This window comes from Chiloscyllium plagiosum, unplaced genomic scaffold (genome assembly GCF_037043375.1).
Source record: "Chiloscyllium plagiosum isolate Xiang-an unplaced genomic scaffold, Cpla_swu_hap1 HiC_scaffold_10, whole genome shotgun sequence".
In the NCBI taxonomy this organism is placed as follows: domain Eukaryota; kingdom Metazoa; phylum Chordata; class Chondrichthyes; order Orectolobiformes; family Hemiscylliidae; genus Chiloscyllium; species Chiloscyllium plagiosum.
The window spans coordinates 29604383-29628745 of NW_028270148.1; the positions used below are offsets into that span (position 1 = coordinate 29604383).

The following is a 24363-nucleotide window of genomic DNA, read 5'->3' on the forward strand; positions in this document are numbered from 1 at the left end:
ACCCTGCACAACTGCAGCAAAATATTCCTATTCCTGTACTCTAATCCTCTAGCTAATGAAAACCAACATACCATTAGCCTGTTTATTTGCCTGCTTCACCTTATGGCTTACTTTCCACGTGTGGTGTACAAGTACACCCAGGTCATTTTGCACTTCCCACATTTGCAGTCAATCACCATTCAGATAATAATCTATCTTCCTGTTTTTGCTACAAAAGTGGGTAACCTCACATTTATCCACATTATACTTCATCTGCCTTGCATTTGGTCACCCACTCAACTTGTCCAAATCACACTGAAGCTTCTCTGCATCATCTTCACTGTTCACCATCCCAGCCCGCTTTGTATTGTCTGCAAACTTGGAGATATTGCATTTAATTCTCTCATCTAAATAATTAGTATATATTGTACTGTGAATAGTTGGGGTCCAAGCACTGATTCCTGTGGTACACCACTAGTCATTGGCTGCCATTTGGAAAAGCACCCATCTGTTCCTATTCTTTGTTTCCTGTCTGCCAAAGAGTTCTCTATCCATTTCAGTACACTACCCCCAATACCATGTGCTTAATTTTATATGTTAATTTCTTATGTGGGACCTTATCAAAAGCTTTCTAAAAATCTCAGTAAATCACATCCACTGGGTCCTTTTATAACTTTACTAGCAACATCCTTGAAAAGTTCCAGTAGATTTGTTAAGCATGATGTTCCTTTCTTAAATTCACACAGACTCAGGCCAATCCATTCGTTGTTTTCCAAGTGCTAAGTTATTAAATCCTTTAAAATGGATGTGAGCAAATTCCCCTGTACCGATGTCAAGCTACCCAGTCTATAATTCCTTGTCTTCTCCCTACCTCTTTTATTAATAGTGGGGATGCATTAGCTACTTTTCAATCGATAAGAATTGCCTGGGAATGTAGATGAGGGCGGAAGCATTGCACCCTTTTAAAAAGTACTTAAATGAGCTCTTTGAATGTCATAACTTTCAAGGCTATGGTCCATGTGCTGGAAAGTGAGACTAGTATAGATTTAGAGTGGTTTTTGTCAGTGCAGATTTGATGTGCCAAAGGGTCTCTTCTATACTGTCTGATTGTGTGTTCTAAAATCTATGGAATCTTGAAAGACTACCTAGAATATGGAAGAATGAGGGGTGGTCACATTGAAATATACTGAAAGATTCTGAAGGGGCTTGGCAGGGCGGACACTGAAAGATTGTTCCCAATGGCAAGAGAACATAAAATATGAGGGCATGGTCTCAGGAGAAGGGGCCCATCATTTTGAAATGAGGAGAAATTTCTTCACCCAGAGGGTTATGCATCTCTGGAATTCTTTGCCTCAGAGCGTTATGGATTCTCCATTATTGATAACTTTCAAGGTTAATATAGGTTTTTGAATGCACATGGAATCAAGGGCTTTGAGAGACAGGTGGGAAAGTGAACTTGAAGTCCTGATTGTATTGAATGGCAGAGCAGGCTCGATGGGTCAAATGTTCTCCTTGCATTTTTTTTTTGTGTTCTGTGTTAAAAGTCATTTTAATCCCTTCTTTATAAGATGCTTCTTAAGTTTTGGATTTCTCTACAAGCACCATGTGATTTGATCATAGTTTGGAATGCTTAGCCTGTATTTAAGAGTGTAGAATAATCTGAAAAAAGAGGTACAGGCTTCTTCTAACAGAGAACCTTATGGCACCAGGCACGCCCCACTGTAATCTGTTACTCCTAGCTTCTCAAGCTTTCTTAGAAGACATTTTGTAGTTGACATTGTTGAACACATTACTCAATTAATTCCAATTCATTCTTGACACCTAGCATCTGCCATATTTGTTGTAAACTAAGGATTTGGTTTTGTTTTTATAACAGGCCGGATGGCTCGAAATGTGAAGTATCTCCTGACCTTGTTGTTGGATGTGATGGAGCCTTTTCAACTACAAGAAAGCAGTTTATGCGACAAGTCAGGTTTGATTACAGCCACGTGTACATCCCTCATGGTTACATGGAGCTTACAATACCCCCTAAAAATAGTGATGTAAGAATTGGTTTAAAAAGAAATATTTACGTTTAAAGTTTCTTTCTAATTGCTTTTCATATTGGATGCTTTACATAAAAATGTTTTCTTCCAGTTTGCAATGGAGCCTAATTTTCTTCACATATGGCCTAGAAACACCTTCATGATGATTGCTTTGCCCAATTTGGTAAGCATTAACAACTTTGAAAAACAAACTGCATGGCTGAGAAAGCCATGTTCCTGTATGACTATTGAATTGTATTCTTAAATGTCAATCTTGTCGTATTTTGGTTTCAGAGAGCCTGAAGTAATGTATGAGTTTGATCTTTGGGACATTAGTGTCTCCCAGAATCCAGTTGTTACTTTGATTGGTGTCTGTCCCTGCACCCAAATGGATAGCACAAAGAGCAATATATGCTGCTTCCCTTTGGTTCAAGAAGGACATGCTGCCAAGTTAGTATGGAATAGTTAGTATAGACGTTTGTGAACGTGCATTATTCTGGCTGCTGTTTCGCAACCTGAAATGTTCTCCTTCTGCTGCTAGATCAGGAAATGTTAAGGCATTGCGAAAATGGATGTGGCAAATTCTGCTGCTCTGTTGTTCTAACTTTTTTTTAAAACATCCCCAAGGCCTCACACGCTCTTTATTTAATTGACTTGGAACAGACTACTCAGGCATTTCTGTCTTAACTTCTCTTCATTAAAATTCTCAATTGTGTAATTTTTCTGTTGATAAATATTCACCTTCTGGAAAAGTATCCAATAGGTCTTTCTATCTTCTCATTCATCATCTTGCAAGAGGACAGCACCGGCACCAACATCACTGTCATTAATAGCCACCTAGAATGGCTTTACATAATTCAGAATGCTTAACACTGGGGCAATGGTTAACACAGTTTCAGACTATCAACTGCCTTGTGACATTCCTCCATTCACTGGAAATTTCTGTATTTTTTAACAAATCAATCAGTGGACCAATCATGCTGCTAAAATTATGTACAAATTTCCGAAAACAACCAGTGAGTCCCATCTCTTCATCGATCATATGGGAAACTCCCCAGTAAGCTCTGTTTTCACATCCCAGGAGGCTTTCTGTCCAATTATGTGGCCTAAGAACGTGACTTTGGCTTTTGTGAACTCACTCTTAGCCAGATTTATCATCAAGCCCACCTTCTGAAGTTGATTGAACAATTCCAGTAGATGCTGCAAATGTTTCTTCCATTTCTGATGAAAAGTCATCAGATCATCAAAGTACATGATATATGATAATCCTGCAATTAGTTTATTGGTTAGTCTTTAAAATGTAGCTGGTGCATGTTCATAACAGATGGCATAACTTTAAACTGGTAATGTCCATTTGGTGTCAAGAAAGCCAAAATTTACTTCGCTGTCTCAGATGAAGGTACTTGCCAGTATCCTTTGAGGTTGCTTGTCCAAGCTTCTCAATACAGTCTTACAGACATCTATTAGAATATGAATCATATTTCGTAACTGCATTGACTTTGTTGTAATCAATACATAGGTGTTGCGTTCCATCTGGTTTTGGCAGCATTACTATGCGTGAGCTCCATTTGCTGTAACTTAGTTTGATTAATTGTCTAAGCATGTTTTCAATCTTTTTTTTGAACCTGTGCCATTTTTTGTGGGTTAGGTCCATAAGGGTATTGCTTAATTGGAAGAGCATGTCCTGTCTCTGCATCAGGCATGATCGTGTTAGTAGTTCCCAATTTATTCTCACATATTCTCAGTGTGATTGGAATAACTCTTTCAGGTCGTATTGATTTTACTTTGGAAGGAAATAATTTATCCCAATTTTGAGAACTTCCTCATTATCCAATTTAGTTTGAGGAATATCAAGTTCAAATTTATCTGGATTTGGTTCTTGTCTCCAAGTTGTAACAAGTACAACATTCTCCTTTTGCTTTCCTTCCCTATCAAATTACCTTTTCAGCATATCCAAATTGCACTGAGTTTTCCTTCTACCTGGTGTTCTTATGAAACAATTCACCTTATTCAATTTTCTTTAGATTTGATTAGGCCCACTAAAGCTTGCTTTTAAAGGTACACCTACAGTTGGTAGTAATACTAACATATTATCTCCTGTAGCAAAACAATGAATTTTAGATTTCATGTCTGCTCCCTATTCCACCACATGCTATTTTTAAATGCTGTCTAGCCAACTCACCCTCTCTGTTTAAACTTTCCATAAAAGCTGACATGTAGTTCAAATGTGTGGTCTCTGAACTCTGACTTACTAATTTTTCCTTGATTAATTATAGTGGTCCTCTCAACTCATGTCTGGCATCTTATTCAAATGTACTGAATATAGTTGATTAATCAGTTACATCTCTAATTGCAAAAAGTACAGATAGAATTAAAGAATCCTTACAATACAGAAGCAGGCCATTTGGCCCATCGAGTTCACACAACCCTCTGAAGGACAACCCCGTAACCTTGCATTTCCTTTAGCTAAGCCAGCCAGCCTGCACATCCCAGGATACTATGGGCAATTTAGCAGGCCACTCCACCTAACCTGCACATCTTTGGACTGTGGGAGGAAACCCATGTAGTCACGGGGAGAATGTGTAAACTCCACATTCACTGTCGCCCAATAGTGGAATTGAACCCAGGTCCTTGATGCTGAGCAATCAGGCTGCCTCAAATGGAATTCCTTTATCCCAATCCTCTGAACAGTCACAACCATAAGCCCTCTTTATAGTCTTTAAAGTTTGAGACCACCATCCTGATTCTCCTTGCAATTCTGGGGATGAAATGCTGTTGATCTAAATTGTTTTATTCCTAAGCCATCCATAACTTCCTTCAATAATTTTGACCCTTGGTCTGATTATATTTCTGTGGGTCGTCCTTATCTATGAGTAAGTCTTCCACAATACGTTTACCTGTGATGTTGAGTAATGGAATGGCCTTTGGAAATCTAGTAGAGACATCCATTATGGTCAACAAATATTAATTCCCACTTTTTTTGTTTTAGCAAGGGGTACTGAGCAATCAGTTAAGACTCTTGTGAAAGGTTCCTCTGAAGCTGGGACAGTTATTAATGGTGCTGGTTTTATCATTGCCTGAGGTTTTCCTATTACCTGACATGTATGACATGTCTGGGAAAATTCAACCACATTTCTATGCAGTCCAGGCCAATAAAATATTTTTGTATTTTGGCTTGAGATTTCCTTACTCTTAAAAGACCTCCTGCTGGTACCTCATTTGCAATCCACAACACCTCCTTTCTATAAACTACTGGTAATAATAACTTGATGAACTTCTGTCCAATTTTCATTTGCCTGAACATATAATGGTCTCTATTTCCTCATCAAGACTTCAGTTTCTAAGATAGTTATATTCTGGGATACTCTCAGCTTATTCTGCATATGCTTTTTAATACAACTGCTGTATTTTTCCATCATTTTGTTGTAACTCAACTAATTTCTCCGAGCTAAAAATATCCACTTTTTCCGACACCCATTCTTGATTTTTCTCAACCATTTGATCAAAAACAGTTTCTGATAGAGAACTTCAACATCCTTATCTGTATTCTTTGATTTCTCTTCCTGTTCCAACCTGTGGCATTTTCATCTTGTTACTACACAGTCAGGGAAATACCCTACTTACGGTAACATCTCCATTGCCTGATTTTCCACTGACCTTTCAATCACAGTGGGCATCACTCCCACCTGTGATCCAGCCACATCGTTCCCGAGGATAAACTGTATCTCCAGAACAGAGAATTTCTCTATTACTCCTACCCCAACTTTGACACTTTTCACCAGACTCTCCAATCTCACGTTATACAATGGAACACTACTCCTCCCACCATGAATTACACATCTTATCACCTTCTCTGGCAATTTTTCTTCCAAAGTACATATCTCCTTATCTCTCACCACCAAAATTAACTTGCTCCTATATCTCTTAGAATTTTAATTTTTTTATCTGTTTCTCATGGTACACATGAGTAAATCTTACCAACACTGGTTAATTCTTTAAAGAAATCTGGTACTCTCTTATTAACCAATCCGTGACCAGACTGCACATTCTTTTTTGCAGCTCTTTAACTTCCATTGGATCTCCTTTACCACTTTATTAAGCCCCACTGGATTATTTTGTTTTACCACATCTGTTTTCCTAATACTTTTCTTAAACCATCAAAACTGTGACTTCATGTGTCCTAATTTATTACAGTGAAAACAGCTGAGGTCTTTTTAACTCCTCTCACCCCTCCCCCCACCAACCCAGCCATGGGTTTCCTTTTTACCCTGTCATATCTTCAATGAGATCTCCTGTTCCTTTGCAACCTATGGGATTCTCTTTTCCCCAATTTCTATCCCTCACAGATTGTAGTTGATGTTCGAAGCCAACCTTTGATTTATGAACTAACTCATAATCGTCAGCCATTTCTCTTGCTATTCTTGAAACTCTCTGCTCTTCCACATGAGTTCTCACTATTTCAGGCAGTGAATTTTTGAACTCATTCAAAATAACAGTTCTCTCTGAGAGCTACATGTCAGATTTTTTTTCAATGTTCTTATGAACTGTCAATGTTACTTTGTTTGATCCTTTCAAACTCTGTGTATGTTTGACTATGTTCCCTCCTATGATTCCTAAAATGTTACCTGTAGCTTCTGGCACTAGCTCATATGCACTTGAGATGGCTTTTTTCACCTTATCATACTCCCTAGTTACCTGTTCTGATAGTGATGCAAATCCCTCACTTGCTCTACCTACCAATTTTGTTTGAATCAACAATACCCATATAGTCACTGGCCATTTCATTTGTTTTAGCCACTTTCTCAAATAAAGTGAAAAAGGCTTCTATGTCCTTCTCATAAAACTTTGGTAATGCTTTGACATATTTAAACAGATCCCCATCATGCTTTGGCTGTGATGCGTTTGCTCTTCATCACTGTTCCCATCATTCCTCCTACCTTTGCCATTTTAGACAAGTTTCCTCTTTCATTACCAATTTCTGAAGTTCAAAACCTCTCATTTTCTCCTTCACTTCTGCTAGAGCCTTCCTTTCTTTTTCTTTTTACTCTGCTTTTAATTGTAAATCAAACTGTTTCAATTTCTTCTCTCTTTTTCCTTTCCCGTTGCCTCTAATTCAAGCTGCTTCATTTGCAATTGAATTTTAGGAATTTCCAATGATTCTGTTTGCATTCCTGGCAATTGTAAATGTAGAGCTGTTGCCGCAATTAGCTCACCTTTCATCCCAGACTCAAGCGACTCAAACGTCAGCTTGTTTGCCAATTCTGAAAGTTTTTCCTTGCTCACTTTCTGTAAAATACTTGAAGTAACACCTTCCATCTTCAGGAAACTATTAGTGACTGACAGAGCCATTATTACACAAGGCACACCCTGTTTAAACCAAACAAATGCAACACCAGAAATAAAAAAAAACACGAACACTCACCACTCGCCTTCTTTTGAGTCCAATAATCCTAAACCCAACCTGGAGTTGGTGATTTTGATTCTGACAAGAGTCCCCAGTTTGATATAGACAAGACCAACCCCTTTCAAATGTATCAAGGAGATTGCCTGGACCTTTCTTTTATTTAAAAGCAAGTGCAAGGTGTTGTGTTCTGGATGTAATTTGACTATCACGCTTTCAGCAAAACACATTTTATTCTTACTCTGCAATTAAAATGCAAATAAAAGAAAGCAGATTTAGTCTAAGTTTAACTCCATTGGAAAACCTAACAGAATAATAGAGTATGTAACTACTAAACAGCAACTGTTCCAATAACACCCCATAGACTTGCCCTTGGCAAATGCAAATTCAGTAAAATAGATTATCTCACATGCAATGTTTCTCCAGTCCAGGAGAAAAGAACATCAAGAGGAAATTCGGCAGAGAGAACTCAAGTGTTTTGCTGTAGCAGGGAGAAACCACTGAAAGCTAAACTCAAACTCTGGTTCTTTTGGAGCCTGACTTCAACCATTCATGCTGCTTCTATTACAGTCAGAATTATACAGCACGGAAACAGACCCTTGGGTCCAACTCGTCTGCGCTGACCAGATATCATAAACTGATCTCGTCCCATTTGCCAGCATTTGGCCCATATCTCTGTAAACCCTTCCTTTTTATATACCGAAGCTTTTAAATGTGGTAATTCTACCAACCTCCACCACTTCCTCTGGCAGCTTGTTTCATAGTCGGACCACTCCTGCGTGAAAAAGTTGCCCCTCAGGTCCCCTATTAAATGTTTCCCCTCTCACCTTAAACCTATGCTTGAGGAAAAGACCTTGGCTATTCACGTATCCATCCTCCTCATGATTTTATAAACCTCTATAAAGTCACTCCTCAGCCTCCGATACTCCAGGGAAAAAAGCCCCAATCCAATCAGCCTTTTGCGATCGCTCAAACCCACCAATCCCGGTAAAATTCTTGGAAAACTTTTCTGAACCCTTTCAAGTTTAACAATATCATTCCTATAGCAGGGACACCAGAGTTGAACACAGTATTCCAAAAGTGGCCTTACAAATGTCCTGTACAGCTGCAACATGATGTCCCAACATCTATACTCAGTGCACTGACCAACAAAGGCAAATGTGCCAAATACCAGCTTCACCACCCTGTCTACCTGCAACCCTGCACCCTAGATCTTTGTTCAGCAACACTCATCAGGGCCCTACCATTAAATGTATACATCCTGCACTGGTTTGCTTTAGCAAAATGTAACATCTCACAAATCTCATAAATTAAACTGCCTCTCCTAGCCCATGGCCCATCTGATCAAAGTCCTGTTTTACTCTAATATACAGAGGAACCTTGATTATCCGAACAACATGGGCGGGCACTATTTCATTCGGATAATTGATTATTCAGTTAATTGATTTCCTCTGGGGCTCGGAGTTTTCTGTCATGTCTGCTCCCCATTCAGGAGGCTAGGCAGTAACACACTGCATGCGAGACCCCACCCCCTGCCCGCCCCCAACCTCGGCTGCTCCCACCCCTGCCCCTCCGCCAGCCCCCAACCTCAACCACGCTCATCCCGCACCTCTGCCCGGCCCCAACACCGTCCATCCTCACCACACCCCCAACCTTGTCCTCAACACCCCCTGCCCGCCCCAACCCTGTCCACCCTCACACCACCCCCAACCCTGTCCTCACCGACCCCGTCCACCCTCACCCCACCCCCAACCCAGTCCTCACCGACTCCCGCCCGCCCCCAACCCCGTCCACCCGCAACCCACCCCCAACCCTGTCCTCACCGACCCCTACCCACCCCAACCCCATCCACCCTCACCCCACACCCAACCCTGTCCCCACCGACTCCTGCCCACACAAACTCCGTCTACCCTCACCCCACCGCGAACCCTGTCTTCACCGACCCCTGTCCGCCCACGACCCCATCCACCCTCACCCCACCCCCAAACCTGTCCTCACCGACTCCTGCCCGCACCAACCCCGTCCACCCTCACCCCACCCCCAACCCTGTCCTCATCGACTCCCGCCCGCCCCCAACCCCGTCCACCCTCACCCTACCCCCAACCCTGTCCTCACCAACCCACGCCTGCCCCTAGCCCTGTCCACCCTCACCCCACCCCCAACCCTGTCCTCACCGACCCCTGCCCGCCCCCAACCCCGTCCACCCCCAACCCTGTCCTCACCGACCCCTGCCTGCCCCCAACCCCATCCACCCTCACCCCACCCCCAACCCTGTCCTCACCGTACCCCACCCGCCCCCAACCCCGTCCTCTCTCACCCACGCCCAACCCTGCCCTCACCGACCCCTGCCTGCCCCAACCCCTTCTGCTACCACCCCACCCCAAGCCTGTCCTCACCGACCCCCAGCCGCCCCCAAACCCGTCCACACTCACCCCACCCCCAACCCTGTCCTCACTGACCCCTGCCTGCGCCCAACCCCGTCCACCCTCACCCCACCCCCAAGCCTGTCCTCACCACTCCCCCGGCCGCCCCCAACCCCGTCCACCCTCACCCCACCCCCAACCCTGTCCTCACTGACCTCTGCCTGCGCACAACCCCGTCCACCCTCACCCCACCCCCACCCTATCCTCACTGACCCCTGCCCATCCCCAAACCCGTCCACCCTCACCCCACCCCAACCCTGTCCGCACCACTCCCCCAGCCGCCCCCAACCCCACCCACCCTCACCCCACACCTAACCCTGTCCTCACCACTTCCTCAGCCGCCCCAACTCAGTCCGCTTCCACCCGCTCCCCCCCCTCGCCTGCCCCAACCTGCTCCTGCTCCTTGATACCATGCTTGTTCAATTGATGTCTTGAATCATTAGCAATTATTTTTGGTGACCGTTTGAGTTCTTGATTTTCTACTCATTTTCAGGTCGGTTTTCCTTCTTGAGAGACAAAGAGTGATCCTTCTCTGGCTGTTCCAGTTCTGCATTAACAAATCTGCTTCCTTCTACCACATGCAGGTTTTTGAAATACAAGCTTGTTTTGTGGGTTCTACTTATGGAAGTTGTTGTTTTAGGTTTGCTAATTATCATTGAGGTGCCATCTCTCATGTGTTAAATTTCCCATCAATTTGTAAATCAAAATTGGAGATAGGCGCCTTTTCATGCCTGACCACGTTGACTAGTTTTGAAGCCTTTTGATGAGATATTAATTCAGTTGAAGCATTTTCATTTGTTCCACATTGTTTCATGCTGCTTTATATGGTCAGGTGAATGCTGTGGCTGTTTAAGTTAATGCTTTGCCCCTATTAAAAACCATTTCAGTCCACAAGAATTCCAAACATTAATAGGAGAATGAAATTCAAAAATTATTTTTCCATATTTTATAATAAATATTTTTACGCAGCATGGTGGCTCAGTGGTTAGCACTGCTGCCTCACGGCGCCAGGGACCCAGGTTCAATTCCAGCCTCTGGCGACTGTCTTGTGTCGAGTTTGCACATTATACCCATGTCTGTATGGGTTTCCTTTGGGTGCTTTGGTTACCTCCCACAGTCTAAAGATGTGCTAGTTAGGTGAATTGGCCATGCTAAATTGCCCATAGTGTTCAGGGATGTGTAGGTTAGGTGCATTAGTCAGGGGTAAATGTAGAGTAATAGGGTAGGGGAGTGGGTTGGAATGGGTTACTCTTGGGGGGGGGGGGGGGGGGGGGGGGGGGGGGGAGGTCAGTGGACTTGTTGGGCCTAATGACCTGTTTCCACACTGTAAGGATTTTATGATTACAAACTCAACTGATTGGTTGGTCAGACACAAGCCTACATTCACCAGAGAAAATACACAATGAGACTTAAATGGCTCCAAAGTTGGTTTACCTTGCAGTCTTGTAAATAAGGTCTTAGCCATTTGCTCACTTCGCTAGTTTGATGAAGTCATAGAGTACATTGAAGCCAATCTGCAGGACAGTGACTATCTTGTTTAGATCATTGTTGCTGTGTAACATGCAAACTTACATGAGTGTCTGTGAGACAGTATGTGTGTGAGTGTAAAGGGGTATATGCCTGTGAGAGGGTGCGTGTGAGCGTATGAGAGAGAACTTGTGTATGAGAGAGTGGTCTGCGTGAGTGTGTGGGTCTCTGTGTGGGTGAGTGTGTGTGTGTGTGGTGCAGTTAGGTCACCTGTAGTATGACACAAACCCAAGGTCCCAGTTGAGGCCATCCCCATGCGTACTGATCTTGGCTATCAGCTTCTGCTTGGTCACTTTGCGTTGTCACCTATCCTGAAGTCCGCCTTGGAGGATGGTCACCCGAAGGTTCAAGATCGAATGTCCCAGACCGCTGAAGTGTTCTCCGACTGGGATCAGTTGATTGTTGTGCGGTGGCCATTCATCTTGTTGCAAGATGGTGGCACCAGAATAGGTGGCACAGGCTCCTGTGCCCGTGCTTATCCTCTTCATCTGCCCTTTTTTATCTTTGTCTTCTTCCTTCTTCTACATTTTACTCAAACCTACCTGATGAAACGAGCTATTTGGTTGGGGGCAGCTTCGATGGTCTCCACAGTGGCTGCCGCATCTTCCGAGGCAGCGTGGCTACAGAATTGGTCAGTCAGCCTGTGAAGCCTGGAGCAGGACTCTCGTTTCTGCATGGAGTGCACCCCAATGGCTGGGAAGCCCCGAGTGGGATAACTTCAGTAGCAAGGCGGGGCTTGGAAGCCCGGCGCGGGACACTCTTGGCAATATGCTGTACCAGTGGAGAAGGAAAAGTTGGACTCTCTTTAAGTTATCTTCTTTAAAACTTTCTTGGAAGTTAATTGTAAATGGCGCCTGTGTACAGCGAAGGTACACACTTTTCACTGTATTTTATTTTGAGTGTATGTGACAAAAGATATTCCTTATCTTCAGATTCTCAAAGGCACTTTGACATATTTGCCTCCGTTCAATTTTTTTGAATTTTTTTTTCAACAGGTTTATTATGGGTGCAATAACAGCACCGAATTTCAGAACAAACTTGTGATAGAATCCACACTTACCAACCTTCTATGAAATTCCACATTTAATCTGAGACACAGGAAAATCCCGCATAATCTGTGAATCTGCTTTTTTAGGCGATGTGTGGCCTCGTCCCACAGTATAGTCCAAATAAATCACTTGGCAAATGTATTCTTAGTCAAAATTAAACAGGGTTTTCATTTTGCAGCCAATGAAACAGTTCACTTGAATGGCGTGAATTTTTTTTCCCCAGGTTTTACTAAAAACAACCTAAACATCGATGTAAACAGTACAATTGCCAAGTCTTTTGATTACTTTATTGATTAACTATTGTAATGTTTAATCTTTGCTTTTTTTAAATCCTAAGCAGGGCTACCCAAATCCCGTAAGCAAAATAAAACAATCCGTTGAGCTTGTGGCATGTCCCGTAGACGCTCACTAGAAACAACATACGTTCATAGGTCGCAAAAAAAAGAGTATGTTTAAGCCTTGCAATGTTTTTGAATTACCCAAGCATTTGAGGAGCCTTTGAGTCCATGTTGTCATCACCATAACAATGATCTGACCAATCCATGCTCACTTGCCAACCAAACAACACATTTTCTCATTATTCCATCGTTTGCACCAGGAAATCAGGAGAATCTTCAATTTTTAGATGTATGTCTCATTCTACTCTTTCTTAGAACCCTTGTTGACTTTTCATTTAAAAAAAAATGTTTTTCGTCCGTTTTGGTATGGAGCCACTGAGCAAAAGATGACTTGTGGATTTTTAGAATCAGCTAGTGGCAAAAAGGAAAAAAAACAGACAAAATAAGCTTTTGTTTGTTTGTGAGGCCCAGGCCTGGAGGTTAATTGTAGGCTGATCCTTGATTAAAAAGACACCAGCAACCCTGGAAGCAGCATTGTGTTTAAACAGATAGTAAGTTGGCCGTTAACAGGGTCAATACCTGCAAGTCTGAAAGAGACCCTATGTTAAAGTATGTTGAATGCAAATGTTGAATGTTAATTGAGGCCTCTGGAAAGGGTAGTCAGTCTCTCAGGGCAAGACAAGATTATAAGTTGTTTTTTGAACTTTCTTTGGGGTAGAGACAATTGATGGCTGATGACACAGCACAAAGATTTGAAAGCTCACTGTCTAAAATCCTTTACTAGCTTTCAGAAGCCCAAAGAGTAGAAAGCTGAGTTGTAAGTGCCTTCACCTGAGTGAACTGAAAAGGTGACTCTGATTGACATTTCCAGAAAAGCAACCAATGAGACCTGTGAAACAACATATTGTGAAAGCCATTTAAGTAATCTGGCCAATTTTGTTTGTTTCTTATATTTATCCCTCAACTGTGTTTGTTTATCTGTCTGTTTTTTCTGTAAATGGGGTCTAAAGCTAAATGTTTCAGATTTAAAAAATGATATTAATTAAATTACATTGTTATTTAATTTTTTTCTCTGCTAAAGTTATTATACATTTAATAAATTGCATCTTTTTTGATTAAGAGGTAGAAAAGCAGATTTGGATTGTCTGTCTGTCTCCGTGGTGCAATTTCATTTGAAGTAACATGCTGGATATGTATGCTATTCTTTAATAAACATGTATATCTGTTAGAGCACACCCTCAGATGTATCAGCCTGTTTCGCAACAGTTTCTACCCTACTGTTGTTAGAATACTGAATGGACTCTCAAACCCTTAACATTCGTCTGTACCTGAGTTGTTGTTTTTGCTGCTGTTTGCCTATTATTTACTATCTATGCTGCTTAACTCTGTGATCTGCCTGTATTGCTCGCAAGACAAAGCTTTTCACTGTGCTTCGGAACACTGATAATAAATTCAATTCAATTCAATCTAGGCTGAAAAGCCCACAGTTCTTCAGGCTTTGTACATATTACAAATCCCAAAGATTCAAAATAAACAACATGTCTTTTCTCAACCATTCTAAATCAAGGTGTGGTTCAGCCAGTGTACAATGTAGTATACCTTCTGTTGGTCTGCATTTGATGGATTTGGGCACATATTTTAATATTTTATTGGTGTTCCTGATGTTTCTTGATTGGTTTGATAACCCTGAAATTTCACAAGATTTCCTCATTCTCCCCTTGTAAATTTGGGGTTGCGGAGAGAAGACAGCAGCATCCATGGCATAAAGCAGGTTCCAAAATGCCTTGTGCTGATACTGTAACTTTCAAAAGTATGTTTCATCCTAGTTTGATGAGCAGTCTACGTGAGCCACTAGAATAAACAGTTTGTGAGGCCTTTGTTTTTTTTTTTAAAACATTGGAACAATAGAAGTAGCCTGGGTAAATGTGGTTAAGTTTCCACAGAACCAGGATTTTCAGTTTCTTCATTTTGTACTAGCAGTTGCTGCTGGGGTCTTGAAGAAGTGAAAGCTGTTTCTTCCTCTCCTGGTTACCGCTAAAAGCTGGGGGTTCTCTTCCTGCTGCTGAAGTTGCATTTGAGACAATCTGTTTTACTGAATTTGACTTTGTCAAGGGCTGGTGTATGGGATGTTATTATGTTGGAACGGTTACTTAGTAATAGTTACTGTATCTATAATTGCATTAAGCATTTTGATAAAGCCAATTCTTCTCTTTTTTGTGTTTGTATTTTAACTATAGTGTGTGAATAAATTGTGTTTTGCTTAACGTCAACCAGTTTGACCAATCGAATTGTATCTGAAGTACGACACCTTACACTTACCTTTGAAATAAGTAAAAAATGGTGTCTAGACTATCTTCTGAATATTTTGAGGGGGTTTGGTCTGGTCCATATTGGTAAGGACTGCAAAAGAAGTGTTTTGCATATCTGCATAAACCAAGTATTAGACACTTTGTACAAATATTTTCTAATCAGCCTGTTCAGAGATGTTATTTCACAACTCTGGAGCAGGGGGGACTTGAACACAGGATTCCTAGCTCAGAAATCAAGACACTACTACTGCATCACAGGAGCCCTTAGGCAATTTGCATATGTAATTCAGGTTCTTAATAACTATTTGAGACCTTTATAAAATGGACTGTTCCGAATATAGCTGGCTTGGGGTTCAAGGATCAGTTTCTAGTTTGCTTTGTCTATAGTTCTAATTGCTGCTATCTGTGCAAATGTCTTGTCCTCCAGTGAGTGGAATGAGATTAATTACATTGCAACGAACACCATAGGATTTGGACATCTGCTCTTATTAAGATTTTGTTCATTAAGAGTAGTATTAACATGCACATGTAAAAACATTAAAAGGATTTGTCTAATATATTATTCACTGTATATAACTTGGACTTATTGGAAAGAAGCGCTGGAGTTCCTGCTGGGGATTGTGGAAGTTTATTATTTCATAATTCAGTATCGTAATGTGATTATATACTGGCTAAAGCTACTGTATAATTTGTTTGAGGTGGTGACTACCTACCAAACACATTTCTAAACCACATTTCTTTTTCATGTTATTTGCAACCTGGAAAGGACAAGTCATTTACCTGTACTCTCTTCATGCCTTTTGAAGAATTTGAGAAGCTCACCACAGGAGATGAAGTGCTTCAATTTTTCAAGAAATACTTTCCAGATTCCATATCTCTAATAGGAGTGTAAGGTTCTAATTTTAGTTAAGATTATTTTTCATTGGCTTGTCTATTGACCGTGCTCTTATGGTATAAATTTATAATTGTATTTTTATTCATAACTTCTATCAATGTGGAATAATGTCACATCCATATATCATGGAATACAGCTCCAGATTAAGTTATCTTGCTGCACATGCTGTGTAATTCAGGGATATATGGAACATTATCCTGGCTTAACTGCCATTTCAGCTTGATCCAGTTCTGACTCTTCTGAGCTAAAATGCTTTTCTAGTATACTTACTGCACTGTGCTTTTGTACTGATCTACTCTAATTAACTCTTGATATAAGTCTTTTTTCAACCTCTTGCTCATTTTTATTGTAAGTTTAACAAAAATCCATTTTAGACTATTTGCTCATTGTGTTAGAGAATGTTCGACATGCACTGAAAGCTCCATTAACTCAAGCGACTACATCTTGAGATTCTAAAATATATACTTTCAGTATCACAGATATCTTACATTTAGATCACAAACACACCGTGAGTCTGTTTCTTAATATGACCATGAGAAGTCAAGGGGAATGATTCAACCATTGGTTGATGGGTGTGCACTAAATACCAATGCAAGCAATTGAGACTGACAAAACAAACGAATTCATGAAACAATTTCATTGCATTTTTTGAGAGGCTTCAGGTTGATGGATGTAATGCGAAGACTGATGGTTGGGTTTGAATAATGGAAAGCAGATTGACAATTTTGAACTTTCCAGTTCCTGAATACTCATACATCCACTTTCTTGAAGCATTGTGATTTACTTAAAAATGACTTTGATTTATTTTTTAGTGAGGCATTGATGCAGGATTATTTCCGTTTGCCAGCCCAGGCTATGATTTCAGTGAAGTGTTCCTCCTACCATATCGGTTCCAAGTGTGTGTTAATGGGAGATGCAGCACACGCTGTTGTTCCTTTTTATGGCCAAGGCATGAATGCAGTAAGTTGTCAACATTTGTACAGTGCTTTACAGTGTTAGAATTTTCAGCTATAACCACTGTCGAATTAGTCACTCATTACAATATGAGAATGGAAGATGAGTCTATGACATCAGAGTTTTTTTGTTTACCCCAAAAAATCAAGTATAATCATACACTTACACAACTTCTCTTCAGCAGTCATGGCAGGCATATCTTCAGCTGTTGAACAACTATAAGCTAAACATTGCAGCCTGTTTACACATTAATGTGCTAAAGGTCTTTTTTTTTTTGCTAACCTTGGCTCAATTAAAGCTGTTTCCCCTCTAAGTTAGAAAGTTATGGATTCAAATCATACTGCAAGATTGAGCATAAATTCTAAGTTTCTGAATCTCCAGAACTCTAGAATCTGACATTCCATCTCCCCTATAATAAATGGATAAAAGCAAATTACTGCGGATGCTGGAATCTGAAACCAAAAGAGAAAATGCTGGAAAATCTCAGCATCTGTAAGGAGAGAAAAGAGCTGGAATTTCGAATCTAACTGACCCCTTATCAAAGCTAAAAGCCTGATGAAATGAAACTGTGGACCAGAAGAGCTTTGAGAGAGAGTAAGTCGGTGCTGCTGGAGAGAGATGTCGAGTGCTTTCATGTGGCAGCGCATGGCCCTGAGTGTGGCTTTTAGGATGTGGCGAGAACAGCAGTTAGAAAAATGTTGTATATCGTGCAAGTACCTGTAATCCTGGAGGCTGCATACAGGGTGGAATTTGAGTTGAAATCCACGTGGAGTAAGTCAGAGGCAAAGACACTCACTGAGGAAGGAAATATGGCTGTGGAAGCGAGTCTTAGTAAATACCTTGTCCAACACTGAGAGAGAAAAGGAAAGCAGTGAATGTGGACAGGGGGAGAGAGACAAACGAAAATCTTGTCGGAGAGAAGAGCAGTACTTCTTCAGGGTAGGCATTCCTGGAAGAGAGGTGGCAGTGGGTTAAACACTGGATAAAAGCAAATTACTGCAGATGCTGGAATCTGAAATCAAAAGAGAAAATGCTGGAAAATCTCAGCAGGTCTGGCAGCATCTGTAAGGAGAGAAAAGAACTGACGTTTCAAGTCTAACTGACCCGTTGTCAAAGCTAAAAGCCACAGAATGTGGCTTCTCCATTGAGACCTTTTGGATCCCCATGCCTTCCATCATTTGTTGTCATACCATTCTGATTCTGACCATGAGCCAAACCTGAAGGATGAGCCAATGGGGGTTGACTGCCTCCTGAGATAAAGTATCCAGTTAACTGCCTAATGCAGTGTCTGGAGCTTGATCTCCAACTCATTAACTCAGTTCCTCAAGCTGTAGATATTTACTGCTGATGTGGTTGCTGTGGATTGCATTGATGTCCACTAACTCCCACAAATGACGGTGGTATAAACATGCTTTTTATTTAGCAATTGTCTCTATTTTGCCATGTGAGCTTACACAAGTACATTGAGTACTTCCCATTTATATCTGAATGTTCTTTTCATTATGCATAATTTTCTGTCTTTATACCTCAATAAATCCTACATACCCTGGTAAAGTGTCAGAAAGGGAGTTATCCCACAATCCCAATGGCTGCCCCAGAATAACCTAACACTGGGAGCAGTGTTAAATGCTTTAAGGAAATATACCCTGCCCTATATTGGGAGAGAATTCCCATCTTAAAAGTTTTGCCAGCCAGTTGGACAGTCCCATCATGCCAATTGGGAGTGTTGGCACTGCTGAGACTCCATGTAGACTGACCATGCTGAGGAGGCTAGGTAAGTTCAATCCCTTCCTCTCCCATCACAAGTCAAATGCTACTAAGAATGGGATGCAAACCAACCTTCCATCCATTGACTCCATCTACATTTCTCAGTATCTCGGAAAGGCAGCCAATATCATCAAAGACCCCTCCCACCTCTGTTATAATCTTTTCCAACCTCTTCTATCAGACTCAAGATACAGAAGCTTAAACATACACACACACCAACAGGTTCAAGAACAGCTTCTTCCCAGTTGTTATTAGACTCCTGAATGAACCTCTCAAATTTCAAATCTGATATGAAGCTTGCTTTTGTGACCCATCTTTGCATGTAACTTTGTATTCCTTGCTCTGTTCTATCACCTTATAATCATTGTATGGTATGATCTACCTGTACTGCATGCAGAACAAAACTTTTCAACATCCTTAGGTACATGTGACAAAAATAAATCAAATCAAATCAAGGTCAGGTGTCAATAACTCATTCATTTGTCATGAAATTTCAGAGAGATTGAGGGCTGGGATCCTGGTAACAAGGATGACACCCACTGGATTTTATAAGCCACCTCTCAGTTACAAATTTGTTAGCTTTGACTAATATTTAATCACTGATTTTGAAGATCTTTGCAATTTTATCATATTTATGCAGTAGATCAATGAAATAAATATAAACAAATGAATGATTATACCTAATTGGGTGTAATTCTATTTCCTGACTCTGGCTGAATACCATGTGATGTATAGCACAGCTTGACAGTTTCAGTGACGCACTGTTCCCTGTGAATACTCAATAGACAGATGCCTTATCTTTTTACGCCAAGCCTCTGAAATGAATGATCAAGGGATCAGATAAATTCTAATTTAGTCAACAAATTTCTAATCTCCCTGCACAGACTTGGAGATGAGCACTTTTTCTTTTTCATTCATAAAGTAGTCTTTAATTGCAGTTTGGCTAGGAGATACCTGGGATTTGTTAAATCTAGGATAGATATTCATTTTGCACATTCATATACCCGAAAGACAATCTGATTTGGATTGCACACCTGAAATGCATCTAGTCGAGGTTTTCACTCATTGTGTAAGCCAGTATTTGGTCGGCATGGACGGGTTGGACCGAAGGATCTGTTTCCATGCTGTACATCTCTATGACCCTGTGCAAAAAATATTGATCAATGAATTTCTTTGTTGGGTATGATTGAGTCACAATAACTGACTCAACATTTTTTTTTTCTGTTTCTCCATTCCTTAAGGGCTTTGAAGATTGTATTGTCTTTGATGAATTAATGGACAAGTTTCACAATGATATCGGTGAGTTTGTAAAACATTTTGCAGATTGCACAACTATATAATGTTATGATATTGTATTTATGGCTTTAAGCTTTAACCTGTGTTCTCAAAAAGAAAAAGCAGTTTGGGTAGGACGGGAGAGGGCATGGTGGCTCTGTGTTTAGCATTGCTGCTTCACAGTGCCAGGGACTTGGGTAGGTCTGGGTGGGATGCTCTTCCGAAGGTCACTATGGACTCAATGGGCCAAATGGTCTGCTTCCACATGGTAGGGATACTATGATTCAGTTTTCGTAAGCAGTGACTGTGTTGATTTAACACCAGTTAAAGTCTTTCAGTGTTAACTGAACATGCTCCAGATTCATGGAAGTATCCATTCGATTCAACTTGCTTTACCTGTTGCACACTTCTAATTTGGGTAAAATACATCTTCACCCATGTGTTTCTACGATGGAATTCTATTCCAGATTTTCATACTGACACCCAAGCACTACTAGTACAATCTGAGGAGAATTGTCATTTTGTTTATTCGGATTAAGTCTTCGGAGCTTATTTAAATCAATCCTCAATAGTGTATTATATGAAAAAGAATCAACAATTCCCACTGAGACATCCATCCATGACATACAGTCTAGCTACACTTTTACTAAATTATAATCTTGCTTCCAAAATACCACTATTAAGGCATTCTTCTGGATCTAGGTTTGCTCGCTGAGCTGAAAGGTTCATGTTCAGACGTTTCGATACCATACTAGGTAACATATTCAGTGAGCCTCCGGACAAAGCATTGCTGATAATTCCTGATTTCTGTTTATATGTTTGGGTCCCTATGGTGATTTCCTGTTCTTTTTCTCAGGGGCTGGTAAATCATGTCCAAGTCAATGTGTTTGTTGATAGAGTTCCAGTTGGAATGTCATGCTTCTAGGAATTCTCGTGGGTGTCTCTGTTTGGCTACTCCAAAGATGGATGTGTTGTCCCAGTCGAAGTGGTGCCCTTCCTCATCTGTATGTAAGGATATTAGTGAGAGAGGATCATGTCGTTTTGGGGCTACTTGATGTTCATGTATCCTGGTGGCTAGTTTTCTGCCTGTTTGTCCAATGTAGTGTTTGTTACAGTCCTTGCATGGTATTTTGTAAATGACATTAGTTTTGCTTGTTGTCTGTCTAGGGTCTTTCAAGTTCATTAGCTGCTGTTTTAGTGTGTTGGTGGGTTTGTGGGCTACCATGATGCTGAGGGGTCTGAGTAGTGTGGCAGTCATTTCTGAGATGTCTTTGATGAAGGGGAGTGTGGCTCGGGTTTCTGGATGTGTTTTGTCTGCTTGTTTGGGTTTGTTGCTGAGAAACCTGCGGACTGTGTTCATTGGGTACCTGTTCTTTTTGAATACACTGTATAGGTGATTTTCCTCTGCTCTGCATAGTTCCTCTGTGTTGCAGTGTGTGGTGATTCATTGGAATAATATTCAGATGCAGCTTCATTTGTGGATATTGGGATGATTGCTTCTGTGGTTCAATATTTGATCCGTGTGTGCTGTTTTCCTATAGACGCTGCTTTGAAGTTCCCCATTGGCTTTTGGCTCGACTGTGACATCTCGGAATGGCAGTTTGTTTTTGTTTTCCTTCTCTTTAGTGGATTTTATGCTAGTAAGAGGATTATTGATGGTCTTCAAGGTTTCCTCTAATTTGTTTTGTTTAGTGGTAACAAAGGGGTCATCCACATAGCGGACCCAAAGTTTGAGTTGGATGGTTGGCAGAGCTATTTATTCGAGTCACTGCATTACTGTCTCTGCTAAGAACCCTGATATTGGAGATCCCATGAGTGTTACGTTAGTTTGTAGGTTTTGTTGTTGAAGGTGAAGTGGGTTGTAAGGCACTAGCTTGACAATATTGTGCTTGTTGATGAAGTTTGTGGTGTTTGGTGTTTGTGTCCTTGAGTCTTCTAATAATGTAGTAAGTGTTTCCTTGGCCAGGTTGATGTTGATTGATGTGAACAGGACTGTTACATCAAAGGAGACCACTATTTCATCCTCTTCTATCTTTGTGTCTTTGATGGTGTCTTTCAGGAATTCTTGGGTGCAGTGGCGTGAGTCTTTTACTAAGTGTTTTACTCTTTGATGTATCTCCTTGGCCAATCTGTAAGTTTGCAGGTAGCGAGACTATGGGTCTGAGGGGGGCTCCTGGTTTGTGAATTTTGCATAATCCGTAGAAGTGTGGTGTGTTGGATCCATTTGGTTTCATTTTTTGGACGTCGGTCTTATTTGTTTCTCCAGATTTCTGAATTTTTTTGAGTAGGGCTGTGATTCAGTTCTGTAGTTGTGGGGTCGGATCTATCGCCACTTGTTGGTTAAATGTTGGTATCTGCAAGCAGTGTGATTGCTTTTTCAATGTAGTCTCTTTGGTTTAAAATGACTGTCAAGCGTCCTTTGCCTGCAGGTAGGATAACAATGTTTTTATTTTTTTTAGTCTTTCTAGTGCTTTCCTTTCTTGTGTATTGAGTGTGTTTCCTTCCTTTTTTCTGCTTAATGTTGGTGCGACTATCAGTCTGATAGTTTACTGGGTTTCTTCTGTGAGTTAGTTGTGTTTCAGTGTTGTTTCTAATGCTGCGAAGAAATCTTTCTTGGAATCCTGGAAGTTGTAATTTAATCCTCTTACTAAGCCAGCTTTTTCAGTGTCTGTTAAGGGTCAGATAAGTTTTTTATTCATGCTTATGCGTTGTCAGTGTTCTTCCTTTGTGTAAGTTTGTCTAGTTTTTTTTGCAGGTCTAGTTTTTTCATTTTCTGTGTCTGTCACTGTCAAATATCTGTGTCTGTCCATTCATGGTCTGTTGCATGAGTGCCAGACTACTCAGACCTCTTGGCATCATGGTAGCCCACAAACCCACCAACATACTAAAACAGCAGCTAATGAACTTGATAGAATCTATACAGACAACAAGCAAAACTAATGTCATTTACAAAATACTGTGCAAGGACTGTAACAAACACTACAATGGACAAACAGGCAGAAAACTAGCCACCTGAATACATGAACATCAACAGGCCACAAAACGACATGACCCTCTCTCATCCTTATCTATGGATAAGGAAGGACACCACTTCGACTGGGACAACACATCCATCCTTGGACAAGCCAAACAGAGACGCGCACGAGAATTCCTAGAAGCATGGCATTCCAACCGGAACCGGTACCTGTTCTTTTTGAATACACGGTATAGGTGATTTTCCTCTACTCTGCATAGTTCCTCTGTGCTGCAGTGTGTGGTGATTCATTGGAATAATATTCAGATGCAGCTTCATTTGTGGATATTGGGATGATTGCTTCTGTGGTTCAATATTTGGTCCGTGTGTGCTGTTTTCCTATAGACGCTGCTTTGAAGTTCCCCATTGTCTTTTCGCTCGACTGTGACACCTCGGAATGGCAGTTTGTTGTTGTTTTCCTTCTCTTTAGTGAATTTTATGCTAGTAAGGGGATTATTGATGGTCTTCAAGGTTTCCTCTAATTTGTTTTGTTTAGTGGTAACAAAGGGGTCATCCACATAGCGGACCCAAAGTTTGGACCCGATTTACCAGCCCCGAGAAAAAGAATAGGAAATGACATCACCACAGGAAATGATATCACCAACCCAAACACATAAATAGAAAGCAGGAATCAGGTACACTGCTTCACCTGAGGCCCACTGAAGATGTTACCTCGTATGGAGACGAAATGTTTGAACATGAAACTACCAGCTCAGCAAGCAAACCAACATCCAGAACCTCAACCTGAACTACAAATCTTTTCAAAACTCGCTAAGCATTCTGTTTTCTTCCCTCTAGAAGTTGCTTGTCTCTCATCAGCTTTCAGTTCACACGTTTCTGACTGTAAAGAGTTTCTCTCACAAGTGGGCACTACAGGATATTCTCTGTTAAAATCAATGGCATAAAAATCTTCCAGAATGCTTATTTCCTTATCTGAATTCCTGACATGTGTACCACTCCCCATAGGAGATTCCAGGAATGTTAACTGTAGAAAATTGGTTTGGGTCAAGATATGTGTCCCAATTGCTGCTGGTCCTCATACAATCCAACAGTTGAACAAAGGCCAAAAAAAAACTATTAGCAGATTCAGATATGCACCTGAAATCCATAAAGCACAGCCAAACCTTCTGATCTGAATTCTGTTAAATACCATTGAGCGCATTCCTGATCACTTTTACTCAGGAGTGTTAATGTTGCCCCAATGGCATTACTGGGCATGTAGTTATGAGGCAGCTGTTGGCGTTTGGTGGATATCATTGTTGCCTACAAACAGTTAACCAACAGAAATTAGACAGGAATGGGTTGGCAAGTACACCCAGGCTTAACCACATGGGCGATTGTTATTTGATACATCCATTGGCAGCACCTTGCATAATGTATGAGCTGATTGCAGTCTTGGCCTTGAAAGA

The 24363-nt window shown here is 41.0% G+C and overlaps 1 protein-coding gene and 1 pseudogene across 1 annotated transcript in view; one reads left to right on the top strand and one right to left on the bottom strand.

Moving 5' to 3' along the window:
- kmo (kynurenine 3-monooxygenase) overlaps positions 1–24363 on the top strand; it is a 77773-nt gene that overhangs the window by 28011 nt on the left and 25399 nt on the right. The window contains exons 7-11 of the mRNA XM_043695590.2: positions 1856–2021; positions 2116–2187; positions 15817–15938; positions 16758–16905; positions 19908–19965. Of these exons, the coding sequence (XP_043551525.2) occupies positions 1856–2021; positions 2116–2187; positions 15817–15938; positions 16758–16905; positions 19908–19965 (566 nt within the window). The remainder of the gene's footprint in view (positions 1–1855; positions 2022–2115; positions 2188–15816; positions 15939–16757; positions 16906–19907; positions 19966–24363) is intronic.
- LOC148148928 (uncharacterized) lies at positions 20855–24211 on the bottom strand (annotated as a pseudogene).